Source organism: Buteo buteo, chromosome 2 (assembly GCF_964188355.1).
Source record: "Buteo buteo chromosome 2, bButBut1.hap1.1, whole genome shotgun sequence".
In the NCBI taxonomy this organism is placed as follows: domain Eukaryota; kingdom Metazoa; phylum Chordata; class Aves; order Accipitriformes; family Accipitridae; genus Buteo; species Buteo buteo.
Window position 1 is genome coordinate 13,645,686 of NC_134172.1, and position 17,233 is coordinate 13,662,918.

General features: G+C 40.0%; 1 protein-coding gene across 4 annotated transcripts in view; it reads left to right on the plus strand.

Annotated features, from left to right (window-relative positions):
- The first annotated feature begins 6,246 nt into the window (after positions 1-6,246).
- Positions 6,247-17,233, plus strand: part of PFKP (phosphofructokinase, platelet) — a 47,476-nt gene continuing 36,489 nt past the window's right edge. Inside the window, exons 1-3 of one of the 4 annotated variants that reach the window (XM_075045800.1) lie at positions 6,247-6,354; positions 6,529-6,733; positions 15,352-15,425. In XM_075045800.1, coding sequence (XP_074901901.1) covers positions 6,649-6,733; positions 15,352-15,425 — 159 coding nt within the window. In that variant the 5' untranslated portion in view covers positions 6,247-6,354; positions 6,529-6,648. Of the gene's footprint in view, positions 6,734-15,351; positions 15,426-17,233 lie in introns of all 4 variants that reach the window. The other 3 variants (XR_012652868.1, XM_075045803.1, XM_075045801.1) reach the window with 3 other exon arrangements.

A 17,233-nucleotide genomic window follows, 5' to 3' on the forward strand; every position in this document is an offset into this window, starting at 1 on the left:
TTTGGCCCCAATCCACATAAGCACTTAGTTTGATGTGTCCTGCATTCATGCCTTTTCGGAAACAAAAGACTAAGCATTATTCCAATCAAACTCTGATGAGGAATATGATACAAGGAATCTTCAGAGAACTCCTTAGTATCATCCACTCCTCAACAGAAGTGCCCTCCATGTAAAATTCCACAGTGCTCACCTTTTATACAATATAGCCTAACAATTACAGCATATGACCAGAAAGTGACACTCCTGAGATCAATTTTGCCCAGGTACATTGAAGCCTTCCTCCACAATCTACCCTATCAGTCAGGAGGGTATTTTTCTGGATGAGGACACTCCTGCTGAAGTTGTTACAAGGATTCACTAATCCAGAAGTACTGTACAAAGGATAACACCATCTAATAATCAAGTAGTTAGGGCACTCATCTACAAGAAAATTCTGTGTTCTAGACAATGTTCTAAGGTTATTGATCATATTTTTATACTGAGCATTAAACAAACATATTTCACATCACATAAATAGTAAGAATTCTCCTCAATATCTTAAGATTATTTGCACTGCTTAAGAGAAAGCTGCAGAAGTACTACATTCTGAGAATACCATGATTAGTCTATATCCTTTTAATGCAGACTATGAACATGCATACACGGCCCTACCCATTTCCCAACCAGACATATATACCTTTTGTGGCTCATAGTACAGCAAGGTTACAAATTATCCTGTGGCGCCAAATGACGGCTCACTGGGGAAGTTTTCTAGGTGAGAAAGAAAGGCTTAAGTATTCTTCTCCCCCAAACCAGGAGAAATAACTTGGTCAATTGTATGATTCATTAACCATTTAATTAGCACAAAGTTTCCTTTTAATGAAGTGTCTTAGGCAGTTTTTTCTGTTTCTGAGTTTTTTAAACCTCTGAGCAATTATGATACATGTATGACTAGCATGGCTCAATTATTCCAAACCTAGTATATCTGACACAACATATCTTTCACAATAACACAAATCCTCTTTGATCTGCAATATTTTTGGGTGGTGCTTAGCTCAGTCATGAATTTTCCTACCCAATAAAACAAGAAAAACATACTTTGAAATTAAGAAGTGGACTCCAGGTCATGTCAAACTACAGAAATACGCATTTTTAGGGGCTTAGAACTTTTTTTTTCTTTTTTCCCACAAATCAAAGTTTGAAAGTTAGATAACATAACAATACATAGCATGTTAATAATATTTGTTCAGTGGTGGCACTGAACACTGAAATTAGCAGCTAGCAGCAGGAGGAAGAAAAAACAATGCCACATAATGAACCTGCTGAGCACAAATTAGAAATTTTTGTACATGTCACTTAAGAAAAGACACATGAACTTACCATGGAAGAAATAACTATCAAGCCTAAAGATCACACTGACACATTTTTCACATAACTATTTCTAGAACATTCTCCATAAAAATGTGAAGGCTTCAAAGGTACGAAGAGCTGAACAATACTTCTTGGTTTTGAAGTTATATAACAACATACCCAGTCAAAATATTTTTGCTAGGAATTAATGTGCTATTGCTTAATCATTATTTACATTTAGATTCTGAGTTAAACAAAAATATTGTGGAGGAAATAACATCTAGAAAAATACTGCTCAATCATTGTCTTTTTCTTTTCTTTTTTTTAATATAGAACATTTATAGTTAAGTAAACTTAGGGATTAGATTTGCGCTTTTCTTTTATACATGGCCTGATTCAAGTACAATCAAAAAGTCTTGCCATTTGATTTTAGTGGGAATTTCATTAAAGCCTTAGATTAGTACCTAAACTCTCAATTGATGAGTCAGGTACAGCAAATTCAAAGCAACAGCCATTTAACATTAAAGTTGTAGCTGATGTTCAGTAAGTGATTTTCTTTCACAATGAACATGGTGACATTTTATACTATCATCCCTCACTGAAAATAATAAACATCCTTTATAGCTGACATACTTTCCCACTTCTTGCGCTGACTTGGGCAGTGTAAACAGCTTACACTTGCTACAGTACGTTACTAAGTATTTTTATCCCTGTGTAAGATGGGCATATTCACAGACCAGTGATACAACTCCCTCTCTTTTAAAAACTGATATTACAATGACTCAGGATATTATGCATCTTTACAGTGAAAATGATTTTGATGCATTTTATATGACTACTGGGGAGTAACAGATTAATATTTTGATCACCTTTTCCATAATGTCTGCACTGGCCAGAGTTTTAAGTAAATTCCTCTCCAAAGCTATGTTAATTGCTGCTCTCTCCCTAACAAAATCAATACCAACTGGAGATGAAAACAAGAAAAATACATCAGAAAACCTTGTTTGAATATTTACTAAAAGACTTAAGCTATTCTGGATACAATCGTGTCCCCTTCTCAAATCTGCGTGAGCTTTCCATTGCTCTCATCTCCCTTCCTCATCCAACCGTAATAGCAAGTCCCTTATTAAAATCTCCTGGAGATTTTCCTGTATCTCGTCTCATACTAGTTCTAGATTTCCTCTCATTTACACCCTATATTTCTAGCATAAAGAAAGCCTTGTGTATGTTAGTGTCACTAGGACTGTCATTATGCAAGAAAGAAATGAAAAAAAAAAAACCAAACCCATAGAATCCAGCCCCTGTACTACAAAATTTTTACTGTTAAAATGACACAATTGAAGGATGAAAACAAATAGGAGAGAGACCAAGTAGTACAAGAGTTTATATGCACCACATAGGGCCAGGGAATGTTGTAGTATTAACAGAAGAAAGCAGTCAGTTCTCTTAAAGAAACCACTGTCACCATCTGCCCAGAAATGATATCTCGATGACTTCTTTCCTTGTTTTCATGCTAATCTGTGCATTCCATGACTAAGCCTGTTTCATTTCAAAATGATGGAATTACTGTAAATCCTTCCATCTCATTCTCTGTTCTCTGCCTGTTTTTTAATAATAGTAAAAAGTTGAATATGGAAAAATTAATTGTCTTCATGATTCACAAGTCTCATGAAAAAACAACAGCTGGACAGAAGAAATGCCTCCTATAAGCACCTCAGACAAACTTGAAGCATAAGCTCAGGTACCACTAGATGCCAGAGAATTCACATATGAAAGAAAGGTCTAGCTGCAGTTTCACTTGGCTGGAAATCATTCATTCAGCTCTGTAACTTATGCAATGATCTCGTTCTTTTTGGACATGACTTGTTCTTCATAGTTTAACTTAATTTCAATGGAAGATGTGCCAAATGAAATACTGGATGCATTGGCGACATTATATCCATGATATGAACTGTTTTACAGTTTAAAGGCAGCATGTGTAACAATACTGGCACAGTAAGTTGAGGTGGGTAGCAATCCAAAGTATTTTTAAAGGGTCAATCAGGATTTCTTAGGTAGTGATAAGATTTAAAGATGGGCAGAAAGGCTTGATCTAGATGGCACAGGGAACAAACAGGCAATGTGAAAAGGATACAGCAGAGCATCTGCAATGGTCAGTATCAGGAAAGAGTCAAAACCCACCTGTTCTCTCCCTATCCCATGTAAACTGATTCTATTTAGTATTACAGTAAGAGGACAATTAGAGCACCTAATGTAGTGTGCAAATTACCTGCTGAGGTTTTATTCAGATATGCAGTTTCTTTATTATCAGTTTGCATATCTCAAAAAAGCCTATTCTCTTAGTGTCAGTATGATTTATACGCATGTACCTAGCTGCATTGCAACTAAATCCCACAAAGTTAAATAAGACTGTTTCCCCCAACAACCTTCAATACTTAAGCCAAGAGTTCACTCCTTTTAGGATTATAGGCAATTGTATTGCTGGAAGATATACAAGTATATCAAGACAGCCTCAGGAACAAACAGTTCCACATTCTTTCCTCTCCTCCCACCTCTACTTTAATGACTTGACACAGACAAAATACAATTCTTCCCCAAGAGCTCTGCTGAAGAACAATGAGTAGCTATAATAAATGATGAAAACAGTGAAATCATAGGCAGCTTCCTAGTTAGACAAGGGTGAAAAAAAAAGACATCACTTCTAAGTTCATTATGTACCATAAGGCAATTGGAGAAAAAATACCTTCAGAAAATAATAGCTCCTTAGCATCAATGCTGTATTTGGAAGCACAAGGGACAAGTCTACTTCCAGACAAAGCGTGAATGCTTTAGCTACACTGAATAAAACAAAGTAAGCCAATTCCAAAGAATGGCTAAGTACCTGCATCAAAGCAAACAACCAATGCAAAGCTTCCTCAAAAGTGTTACTCAGAGGACAAACTATCATTGGTCCACTATCTTAAAGTAGTCCTAATAGTTCATATTAGCCAAAGGCCTTCCTACTGATTTTACAGACTTTGGATCAAGCTCCAAATCACTCAAAGACCTTAATTTAGCTTTTGCAGAGCTACTCTCCAAGAAACTACTGTGGTTCTAACTCAAACCAGAACCCTTTGAACAGAGTGGGACTTTATGGCAATTTATACATTTCCGTAACAAAAGTTCACCTTTATTATAATCTGTGACTCAGAGCTCTCTTGAGATTCAGGAAAGAATACAGTAAATTCCCTGTAGAACCACTGTTGTTCATGGTACGCAAACAATTTGGCAATGTGTCTTTTCCATTTTCAAATCACACACTCATTCTAGCCTCTGAGCAGATTTGCAAACGCGAGCTGCCCACATACTAGGTATAGATATCTACTTGCAGGTATGGTTTCTTCGAACATTTATCTATGAGTAATTTTGACTGAACTACTCAAATGACTGTACTTCTGCGTGTGTCTGTGTGAAAGTTGACAAGATGATCACGTGTATTTTTACAATGTGAGTTAAGTCTAAGATGTGATGAAGACGTTGAATAAAACAATAATTATTAGAGCAATTAAAATATAAAACTTGAGTCAGCATTTTGCTGTTCCTGACTCTCCCTGACTTGCTTTATGATTTTGCACAAGTAGCTTAGCCTCCGTTTCTGCAAATGCTTTTACTTATACCAAGTAGCGCAAAGAACTGTATGGGGGATAATTCAGCTTTATTTACTTAAATTAACAAAACTGTGGTCTTAAGCTGTTTCTGTGACTACGCACACTGTTACGCTCAACAGAATTATTCTGTTGTACTCCAGTGCGGCATTACAATACAGCAAGTTTAAGAGGGTGCTTCTCTACCACTACTAAGCACTCCCCAAGAAAATGCATCAGTGCACAACAGAACAAAAGGGAAGGCAGAAAGACTGGGACTCCTGCCTAGAGTAATTTCTCTCACCTGCTTGGCCTCTGTTGGTCCCTCAGACTCAACTTTTGTCTCCAAGCTGTAAATACTTAGGGGAAGTAACTTCCTTTTCCTACATGCACCTGAACATCTGCTGCGGTTTCAGGATGCCAGAGCAGGAAGACATACCTGAGAAGGGATGAGAGAGGCAAAAAGAGAATGAACGGACCTCTAGGCCTTTGGGCTTCCCTACCTGGCAAGGCAGACCTGGACCAGACCCTGTGACACAAACCCTGCCGGACGAGAAACTCTTCGCTTACGCTGCGTTCTTCGCTCACTGATGCGAGTCTTCCGAGCAACAGCTGAGCGTGAGAGGGCAGGCCAAGCCGCCTTACAAGGAGCGGGCAGCGAGCACCCGACACGCTGGAGGCAGACTTCCCACTCGAGCCTCTGGCAGAGGCGGGTGGGCGCCCCCACTCCGGCTGCCCCAGCCGCCCGCCGGGGCCTGCAGCACCGCTCACACGGGACGGCCGGGCCGGACGCTCCCGACCGCCGCAAGGCACACCTAAGCTCACCCCGGAGAGACGAGCCCCGCAACCCGGGACCCCGACGGCCGCCCCGGCAAGGCTCTGACTGGCGGAGAGCTCCCGTGGAAGGGGGCTGCCCGGGCAGCCCGCTCCCGCGGCTCCACACGCGCGACGGGGGCTCAGTCGCTACCGCGGGGAGGATGCGTTCACGCCGGCCGACACAACTCCCTCCCACTCAGACGCCAGCCATGTTCCCCGCATCGCCCCCGCCTCAGGCGCCGGGGGGGGGGTGGTAAAGGGAAGGGAATGGCGCCGCGGGGACTCCCGCCCCCACCTGCAGCCCCTCCCCCGCCGCCGCCGCCCTCTCCCTCAGCCCCGCGCCACCCCCCGCCCCCACCTGCCAGCTCCCTCGGAACGTAACCGCCCCGCCCCGCCCGCCGCAAACGGCCGCCGCTCGAGGCGGCAGCTCGCTTTCTCATTGGCCCCCTGGCCCGCCGGTCAGCCGCCCCTCCTGAAGAGCCGTTGGAGGGCGGGGCCGCGCCGCGTAGGGCTGTCAGCGGGAGCGGGGAGAGGAAGCGGCGGCGGGTGCGGCCGGGGAAGAGGCGGGCGGCTGGCTGGCTGCGATGTGAGAGCTGCCTCTCTCCTCCGCTCTCTACTCACCTTTTTTTTTCTTTTTTTTCTCTTCCCCCTGGGCTTTCTTACACAGCCGCCCCCTCCCCTCATTTTTTTTTCTATAGAAATACACTTGTCTGCGAGTACACGCCTACACTGGGTTTTTTTTCGGGTTCTTTTTCCGCAGAGGCCAAATACTTGATCCATCGGAGCGTGCACCCCGGGTAGCAGGGCAGAGCCCCGCGGCCAAGGGGCTCCCTCAGCGACCTCGCTCCGTCTCGCCCGCCGGTGCCGCCCCCGCAGCGCCATGGATCACCAGCCGAAGTTCTTCGAGAACCTGTCGGGCACCGGGAAGGCCATCGGGGTGCTGACCAGCGGCGGCGATGCCCAAGGTAGCCGCTCACGCCGGGAGCGAAGGAAAGGAGAGGAAGAGGAGGGGCGGGCCTGCGGAGGCGGTGGGGACTGGGGCACCGGTGGGGAGCACCTCGGGGGAAGGTATGAGGGAGGGAGGCAGGCAGGAGCGCGAAGGGCCTCCCGGGCGGGCAGGGCGCCCATGCGGGAGGCCGGGGAAGGAGCCGGTGGGTGTAGCAGCGCCTACGAGGAGGGAGCAGGAAGCACGGGCTGCCTCGGGGGCGGCCGCGGCGGCAGGGGCACGTGGAGGTAGTGGAGAGCGAGGGGGGGGGTCTGGGAGCGGAGCACACGAGATTGCCGCGGCTCTCGGGTTCCTCTCTCCGTCCTGGCCTTCGAGCTGTGCCTCTTGCTAAGATCATTTAAAACAAAAATCACTTCTGCGCGGCCTGGGCGCCTGAGCTCGCCAACTATACCCTCACCCTGCCTCCTCCCTCCCCTTCCCATCACATTTCCTCTGAGCCTGCCTTGGCAGGGAAGAGGGTAGAAACGCGCCAGTAACTTTTACCAGCAAAACGTCTTCACCCCTCGGGAGGTGGTGGGGAGAGGAGAGCGAGGAGGGAGAGCGGATGGCTGATGTGAGCGGGGGAGGAGGTCGTGCCGCCTTGCACGGCGGGTGGGAGGCTGGCTGCGCTGCTGGGGCTCTGCCAGCCCTCGCCTCATCTGCTTTTCACTTCGTTTCGGCACCAGGAACAATTTTACGTTCCTGCCCACGGTTTAGAACGCTCCGATCTTAGTTTACTCTCTAGCCCCGTAGGAGCACGTTGGAAAACGTGTTTCACCTCCTGAATCTCCTAAGTGTAGAGCGAGTCCTAGCTACAGGACAGGGCGAACAAAAGACCTATAGACATTAAAAGGGAAGGGAAAGAAAAGAGGCTTGATCGCAATATACTTAGCCATGAAGTCGTTTTCCTACAGTTTCGTTTCCCCTTTTCTAGCAAATAATCTCATCTATATTAATAGTTTGAAGTTTCCGTTAATAAAGATTTCAAATGTGCAATGCTCCGTGCTATTTGAGAGGACTCTTGCTCCGCTTCTGCCGGGGGAGTTGTTTAGTGATGATTGCTTTTAGCTCCTTCCCTTAAATTACGGGATTTTTTTTGGATTTTTTTTTCCCGTGAGTGTTTCGAAAGTACTTTCGCTTAAAGAAGAAACGTTCGCATTCGTTTGCAAAGAGACTGGGGGGGAAAGCCTCTCTTTCCTTTTTTTTTTTTTTACGTGGGCTCGTTACTTTAATGACCAGTTTCCCCAGCTTTTTTCACAGGGGGACGTGCAGGGACCAGCCCGCCCCCGCGGCTGGGGCCTTCGGTCCCATTTCCCAAGAGGCGAGCGGCCGCAGGCAGCAGCCCACCCCCCTCCCCTCCCTCCCCGCGCGTCCACGAGGCGGTGGTGGCTCGCATGGACCAGCGTCTCCGCGCTCCCTCCCCGCCGCCGGTGTGTACGTGATCCGCTGCGAGTCGCTGCAGATTCCGCCTCTTTGCGTCATCTGGGCTGGGAGAAGCATCCTCCCTCCCTCTGCCCGCCGGAATAACGGGGAGCCCCCGGGTTTACCTGAAACTAATCAGGGCTGGAAGGGATTTGATACCGAAAGGAGAGGAAAATGTTGCAGTTTCCGGAGAAAAAGCAAATTGACGCCCTTAGTTGGTTTATCTTTTGCCCCTCGTGGGGTTACACTTGTTCAAGTTTTATCCACAGTTTGCTCTGTGCCATCAATTCCACTGCCACATGATTCTAGGAGGGACTGTGAATCAAGGCATCTCTGTTTTAATGGTCTGGTCGCCAAATCGCCATTTTAATTTTAAAGTGTGACGGGGCATTGCCTCAAGCAGCGGTAGCGTGTTCAGCGAGAGGCTGAGCCCTGCTACTTGCTTCCACTTGGCTGGAGATTATATAATGCAGCAGCAGATGTATCTCTCTTTATAAAAGCATTAATCTGCACTTGCTACTATGTGAATTAAAGCATTTAAAGGACTTGCAGAATCCATGGGTAATATCTAGACTTTATCTGGCAAATTGCAACTGTGGCATGTTTATGTGGAGGGATAAAGAGTAACAGCCTCTGAAAGTTGCTGTCTCAGGAGTGAGGTTGTCACAAAGACCAAAGTAAACCGGATGCCTTCCCAGTTTTGTAGGCAGTGTTGTTGTCCTAACTTAGAAGAACAAGGAGAAAAAAAAAATTAGAACTTGATAGTTTCAGCTGAGTCACACAACATATTTGAGGTTCATAATCCTTTTTATCTTGGTAGCAGTATAGAAGTGTAAAATATGCAACCTCAAGTCTGTTTGCATGCTAGTTTAGGGGTTAAACAAGGGACAGAATGAGTCATGCCCAGTCAAGGTCATTTGCCCTTTGTGGGGCAAATTTGCGAGAGAAGTGAAGTTGTGAAGTATAAGCAGAAGAAAATATGCTGCTATTACTACAGAGCTGTTTGAAAGTATATGTTTAAGCAAACTGTACATGAGGCAAAACTACTAACTCTGAATTAGGCAAAAAAATACTAATATAAATATATATTAAAAAAAAATAGTTCCAGTCTCTTGGTTGATTTTGGTTGGTTTTGGGTTTTTTTAGATTTGTTAGACACTGGAAATATTCAGAATATCTATAAAGCAAACTGAACTCATAGGAAATTGAGTGGAAAGGACACCCATTAGTGTTGCAGTAAACATGTAATCTTCATATCAATAGGTGCCTTGATTTAGATTGGGCTGTAACTCTTAGCCTAGAACAAAATATGCTTGAAATTATTTTAAAATAGAAGTTACTGCCTTTGCTGTTATTGTACTTTTTAATAATTTAGAAGTAGCATTAGGTAAATTACACAAGCCTTTCTATGTATAGGACATGTTAAGGTTTAAATTACTTCCCCACATTTGTGGTATTTCCTTGCAAGGTTTTTTTTGTTTGTCCTTTTTACTACCCATGCAACATTAAGGACTAGAGAATGTGTATATGTCATACTGGAGCTATTATGGTTTAGTCACCATATTTTAAACACAGGTATATTATTTTGTTTGGTGGAGTTAAAGAATTTATCAGCAATTTATTTCACAGAAAAAAAGATGTGTATTTTGTACACTTAAAGTTTGTAAGTACTAAACGTTGCAGTCCAGCACGTTAGCCAGCCAGCTGTTAAATTGTGAACTAAAACAAGTACTTTCCACCATAATCACAAGTACCTTGAGAGGTGAAAGAGGTTTCGACAACTGATTCTCAAAATTTAAGTGTTAGTTCTGTTTCTGGGCTATTTCTAAACTGTAGCGGTTGCAGTTCAAAGATGGACTAATAAATGATGGACTAATGACTAAGTCATGCTTCTGTCTTTGCTTTGTTCGACTCTCTAGCCATGGTCTGCTTCAGGTCATGAAGTACACTGGTTGTATTTTAGGCTGGTTGCCAGCAGCTGCCACAGACAATTTTGGCCGCCGTAGGTCACTTATGTTCGTACAACCTCCAATCTGGCTGCTTATTCTAGGACCATGATAGGTATGGCTCAGCAGCAGGAACAATGTCATCTGAAAGCTTCTGACAGAAGGTGATTGTGTACTGTTGGGGAATAATAAGTTTGTGGCTACTTAGAGCTGTTGCCCAATTTACTGGCTCAAGATTATTGTCTTTGAATATGACCATGTTATTTTTGAGATAAACTCAAAGATTTAGCGTTGTGGAAGGCAGCATAAGTAGAGGGATTTACGGATTATGTGGTAATGGTCTAGAATATTATAGACCAGGACTGCTGAAGTAAAGATCTACATATCTCTATGTTTGAAGCACTACAGGTTTTCCAACATTTTGAGGCTTATTTAATATAGTAGTCCAGATGTACTGCTCTTGTCCTGGTAATTTATATTGGAAGAAAAAATTCTTCCACTGAACAAATAAAAAAAACCTCCACTCCTTCAGCAAATACTGAATTTAGAAACAGCTAAAAAGAACCCTGTAGCCTCTTGGATTTCAGAGTTTTGGAATACCACAGACCATGACCGTAGAAGCAAAGATCTACGTATTTCTACTCTTGAAGCATTACAGGCTTCCAAGGAACATCACAAAACATATTTAATATGGTAGCACAGATGCACTGATCTTGTCCTGCTAGCATATGATGGAAAAAGAAATTCTGCCACTGAACAAATAAAATAAATTAAAAAAAAAAAAACAAACACAAAAAAAAACCCAAACTAAAACAACCTACACTCTTATGTTGTCCAAATTACAGAGTTTATTTGTTAACACTTAAGTAATTTGAAGACAGTCACAAGGAATTTTCAAATTCTAGCCCCCCAAAAAGGCACCTTTTCCAGCAAATAATAGTGTGTGTATAGACATGAATATAAGATACATACATATGTGTCCATCTATATAATATAAATATAATTTTTATATAAAATTAAGGAATGTAATTATTAATAGATGAGTGTAACTATGTCAATGCATTTAGTATTTTGGAGGAACTGCTTCATTAGTGGATTCTATGATTGAAACTAGTTTCTTAAGATTTTGTCTTAATTTTGAAGAAGGAGATATGTATGTAGTCTAGATGTTATGCTATTGTATCTATTTGAGCAGTAGAATGTTCTGATCTAATACAGTGTTACTGTTTAGAAAAATTGTACAGTATTTTCTTCAGGTATCCAGAATCATTATTGTGAATATATGCAATGAAACCTGTTGGGTAACTAAAAGTAAATGGAAGAAACCCAAATTGCTTTCTTAATCTTTTGTTCAGTTCTTGTATTTGACTGCTTCTTCTCATCTTTCCTTTTGGTGATTATAGGCTCTTGCATCATTACTGGTACATCCATTTCTATACTTGAATAAATTCTTTGTTTGGTAATATTTAGACATTTTCCTTAGTTTCTGTGCTTTGCTATATAGTCTATTAAGTATGGAACTTTATTCAGGGTAGCGCTTAAACATATGCACTAAGTCATTAAGCATGCATTAAGGCCAGTGTTTATCTTTAAAATTGGTGGTACTTAAGTGCTTGTCCAAGATGCATAGTTTTGATTTTTCATTCATATGGTTAGTATTACAGTTATTTATTTAAAGGCCTGTCTAGCTGACTAAAGTGAGGAAAACTTGGCTTAAACACAGAATAGTGTTTTAATTTTACTCAAACTCCTCTGTTGTAGTGGTGCATATGTATGTGGAACAGGATGTAGGCACGGGAGAGGAATATTCTTTTGGGGGAAGGGAGTGCCTTTAAAATAATTTAAAGATTTCTGTAGTACTGTTTGCAACCCTGCTATGAAAATTATTGCTTTCAAAGACAATTGAATAGACAATATCAAGAAGGACAGTAAATTATCAACTCTTAAATTATTTTCAGACATTATGTAAAGCCATGTAAGTGAGTCCAAAAGAGCAAAATAAATCTTTTGCTCTGTCAAAGGCTTTAATGCAAAAGCAAGTGGTAATTCAGAAAGATTTTGAATAATTCTTACATTATAAAAAAATACTGGTTTTACTTGTGGCTTTCTTTTGAAGCTGCTATTCTAATCCTATGTGTATCAGGCTATATTTATTATTCAGGACTAAATCCATGTTTAACCTGGTAAATCTTTTTCAGTAATAAGCATATAATTACATTTCATAGTTATTATGGTAATTCACAAATCCTATTGTAAGACTCCACAAATAATCAAATACAGCAACATTTTGTTAGACAAGTTCTACAGAGACTTCATGAAATTATCTGTATTTACATACTTGAATCACCGCGATTAGTGTGTTCAGATTTAGATAGCCAACATGTAAAAGTCTAAAGCTTCAGTGTTTTAACTGTATTTTGTAAATATCAAATTATAATATCCTTCAGTCCTCAGCCCTTCTGCAATGTAAGCCACTTCTTTAGGAGCTTGCTAATAAACACCCAAGTCCTTTTTCTGTATAAAGAGATAAAGTATACATCACCAAATAATAATAAAATGTATGTTGCATAAAATTATAAAGTTACAGTGGTGGTACTGAGAAGATGCTTTCTGTCTCTAATTTGTGGGTTTTTTTCCTGGGCTTTTGCCCTTTCTTGCAGCAGATAAATTATGAATTTTATCAATTTTTCATGTAAGACACATGGAAACTGGAAAATATTTGCTAAGAAAGTATGTGGCTGTATTATGAATATAGTCACATGGAAAGAATTAATTAATTTGTCATTTTGAGAAATAAATGCTTATATCTTATTCTGTTTTAGAAGGAGTATGAACATTAAGCCAAATCAACATTTGTAGGCTAATTTATACATAATGAAGGTATGGCAGATCTGGATCATTTGTAATTAGGCCAGAGTTACTACCCTTCATTAAAATACACTGGCTAAAAGAAGTACATGCTAAAGATAAAAAGCTAGGATACATGATCAATAAAGCAGAAATGTGAGCAAGAAACAGATAAAAGACAAGTATGTGTCTTTGGTAGACATGTGAATGTTTATATTTAATTTCTTCTTATTTTATTAAATATTTACTTTTGCTGACAAAACTATTCTGCTTTAGCCTGTTTGGATCACAGATGCTTTTTCTTTATTCTAATTAGGCACTTGGAATACAGAGACTACTGCAGAATGAGACACTAGAGCCTTTGTAAATGAACATATATTAGACACCTGTAACAGTGTTTCTTCTCAGATGCCAAATGGGAGAGGTGACAAAGTTGAACCTCAAAAACCAAAACAACAAACCCAAAGGCCAAGATACCAAAAAACCTTGCTACCAACCAACAAAAACAAAAAAAAAACCCCTTCCCACACATGTTGTGCATTGATAGAAGCAAGCTGTGGACTTCCATGAAAGGAGTAGCTTGTGCTTATGTCTTCCCTGTTTGAGGAAAATGGCAGTGCTGTGAAGAACTGTCAAGTATTATAAAGTTAAAGGTCTTTGTCTCTGCTTTCCAGGGAACCTTGTGTGTGAGGGGGGTGGGGTGGGTGGGTGTGTTCATTTTGTTATGAAAACCATTTCACTGAGGAGATAACTTTTCTCTGTGTAGAAGATCTGTTTTGATCTGAGGCTTAGCATGCTAACTTTCTTTTCAGTACAGCTTGTCAGATGAGATTCTCTGCTTTTTTTTGGCATCATCCAGTTCATCGTCCAAAGCTGTGCTTTTAGCTGTCTTGGCATTTAAGAACATTTTCCAGCTCTGCCGCTGGCTGACTCAGCCAGTCTCTCTGGCTGAGAGAATTCTTGCTATTATTTCCTAATACAGAATTGATGTGAAAACACTATTACTTGTGATTTTAATCTTAAGGCTAAGTGACATCTATATGAATGACAAAGCAACTTTTGATTTTGGCAAACTTAATTTTTTTGTTTTGCACTGGGAAACTTCAGGGACTTTCTGGTATGTTCCTAAGTAATAAATCTTTGAGAAAACCTCAGACTCATTCTTTATTCAGGCAGGTAAGCTTTTATAGCTCAGTATTTTGTCTAATAATGGTGGAGATTGTAGGAATAGATCTTTATGGCTTACTGTGTTGTGGATTTATATATTCTAGTGACTGACTTTTTATATCCCCAGATAGGTGAACACTTAACACCTATGTCAAATAGCAGAGGTGACCTACTACTTCGCTATTCTGATATTTAGTGCAACAGATTTGGAGAATCAGTGCCCAATATTTTGGATTGTCGTGTTTCTGGCATCCCTTTTCAACTGATGTGCTGAGGCTATTTCTTTCAGTGTAGCCTAACTACTTTTTCTGTCCTCATGCTTTGCATAATCTCTTGAGTCTGTTTAAGTGGTATGAAAGCAATTAGTTTATTACTTTTGGGAACTTACTGAATAATAAGTAAGGTAACACAATATGTGAAGAGTTGGGTTATAACAAATTCATTTGACCCATGTCAGGGGACCAGTGGAACTTTCACTGTTGCTCAGGGGGTTACGTATTTGATTGCTGGACTTAAATCGAAGATTTTACATTAGTATAATTTGTCAGATGTCTATGAGTAGAGAATCAATGTGAATTTGCAATTCTGGGAAGCAAAGTGGCATTTAGGCACTTTTCTGTCAAATGAGTCCATGCAGTGTTTCTTGTGTTAATTTAAAGCTACGTCTGTCTTTTTAAGTGGGCACCTGTCCATGTCAGGAGCTTTGGCTGTGGTCCCTAGAAAATACTGTGTATATGCCTGTGTTACTTTGGAAAGCTCAGGAACAAGAACTGTTACCATGTAATTTCTCCTTTGAAGAAGCTAAATTTTAACTGGCTGAATGTTTTACATTTCAGATAGAAAACTAATCATTGTGAAGTGAATTTACTTTCTGTTTCTGGTTTAGTAGCTGTTACTTTTACAATGGTGTTTTACAATCAGCAGCAATTTAATCTCCTATTAACACACATAACACGCATACTGGCATCCACATAATTATTATAACAAAGCAAATAGTTCTGCACCCTTCATATTCATGGGCTGATTGCACTGTCATTAAGCAAATTTCTGTTTTAATAGATGCTGATCATTGCCTTTCTTTAGGAATTAATTAATGTTCTGGGTTTTTTGGGTTTTTTTTTGTTTTTTTTTTTTTTTTGAAGACACTGAAAATTTATAGTATATAAAAAATACTGGATAACCTATAACAATGGGATTTTGCTTTTTTTTTCCCCAGGTATGAATGCTGCTGTGCGCGCAGTAGTACGCATGGGAATCTATGTAAAAGCCAAAGTGTATTTTGTTTATGAGGTTAGTTTTTGTTTTATTCATTCTGTATTTGTCTTCTGACTATACTTGAGTTTTTGCACAAACTTCATGGAGAGTGAATAGTATAAGTTAAAAAATGTTATAGATGTCATTCCCTTTCATCATATCAATGTTTTATTTCATATTTTTTTATTTTTGTGGAAAGTACTTTTTACAAGGTATATGCTAAAACTATTTCATTTAAAAGTAATTTTTAAAATATATGGAAATCTTCATGTATCACCAGGAGCTTGAAAATACTGAGAAAACCAGAGTTCGTTGTCACCTAGCAGTGAGCTATGTATTTGTGTACTTGTTAGATGTTTGGCCTCAAATATTGTACTTTATAAATACCTTTCTAAACCTAGTTAAACTACTAATTCTTAAACCTCTGACTTTCCCCCAGTCCATTTTCCTAGGGTATGATAAGGATGTGCCATCACTTTCATTTCACAGATTACACAACTTTTTTTTGGTCAAAAGTAATGTCAGGCTGTTGCCATCTTTCCTGGCTTATAGGTAGAAAGCTGTAACTGAAAAACCTCCAACCAACAAATGAAAAAGACCCCACCAAAAAACCCTGCACCATTAGTAGTGTGTCCAGACATCAGAATTTTGTGGTTGAAGCTTATGATGGCATGTGCATGAATACTGAAAACTTCTGTAACAATTATTTGATATGAAAAAATGATGAGACAAGTTTAATGTAAATGCTGTGTCTTACTGGAAGACTAGACTAAGTTATAGTTAGACTTCTGCCTGAAGGACACTTACATTTTTTTATAAAATTTGAGGATTAAACAATACAGTAAATAGATTTAGCAAGAAATCATTCTGGTTACAGTGGAATTCCTGTACAAATCCTTAGAAGTTTGAGATGATTACAAATCATAATAAACATTTGATATGGGGCAAAACTTGGTAGGCAATATTCCTAGCAAAATGTAGTTTTAATGTTTAATATAAAAATGTGTAGTACTAGAATTCATAGAAGTTCTAGGAAAGTACTTTGGTTTTAGTTTTCTGCATGCAAAATATACAATTTAGCTTTAAAGGGTAGCTATTTATCCATTTTCTTTCTGTCTGCTTATTCCTATAGCTCATTTACTAAAGAGATGTGAAGTATATTGAAATGCAAATAAGCAGAGCACTGTGCTCCAAAATTCTTTTGTACTACAGTGCTACAGCAAGTAGCTCTGAATACTTAGTGTGTGCTAATTACATGGCCAATCTCTAGAATTCCTTCAGTGTTCCGGCTGTTTTGCAGGCTTGCTGAAATGGGTCAGATACTTTTGTGGAAATGAGGGGTTTTTTGGCTGTCTTTAAAGGCCAGAACTTGGAATTATTTATTTTTTTTAAAAATTTATGTTTAACTTAAGAGTTACCATCTTTATAGTTCATTTTACACTATGTTTACTTTTGTCACCTTTTAAAAACTGTTTTGTATCACACAGTGTATTCAGTGATAAATTTCCAGAGAAATTTGGATATTTCTGTTTCTCTGAACTTGGCAAAATTACACTATTTAAATTATCGTGTTCCTCTGTTAATTGCTAGAGTTTGCCAATGTGAAGTCACAGATATTTCTGAATGAAAATCGATTGTAAAAATCAAGTCAGTGTTGGAGTTTTGAGTTTCCATAATATATTGTCATTCTATCTTCACTGTGACAGTGTAGTCTGGGAGAAAAATGTATATTTAACTGAAGGTATGGGTAATAGCTCTGAAAGAGATCTTTGCTTCTAGATTAGTCCATTCAGTTCTGTTTCAGGAAGTATTGAATGCTAAGGGTTTTTTTCCTCTCTGACTCT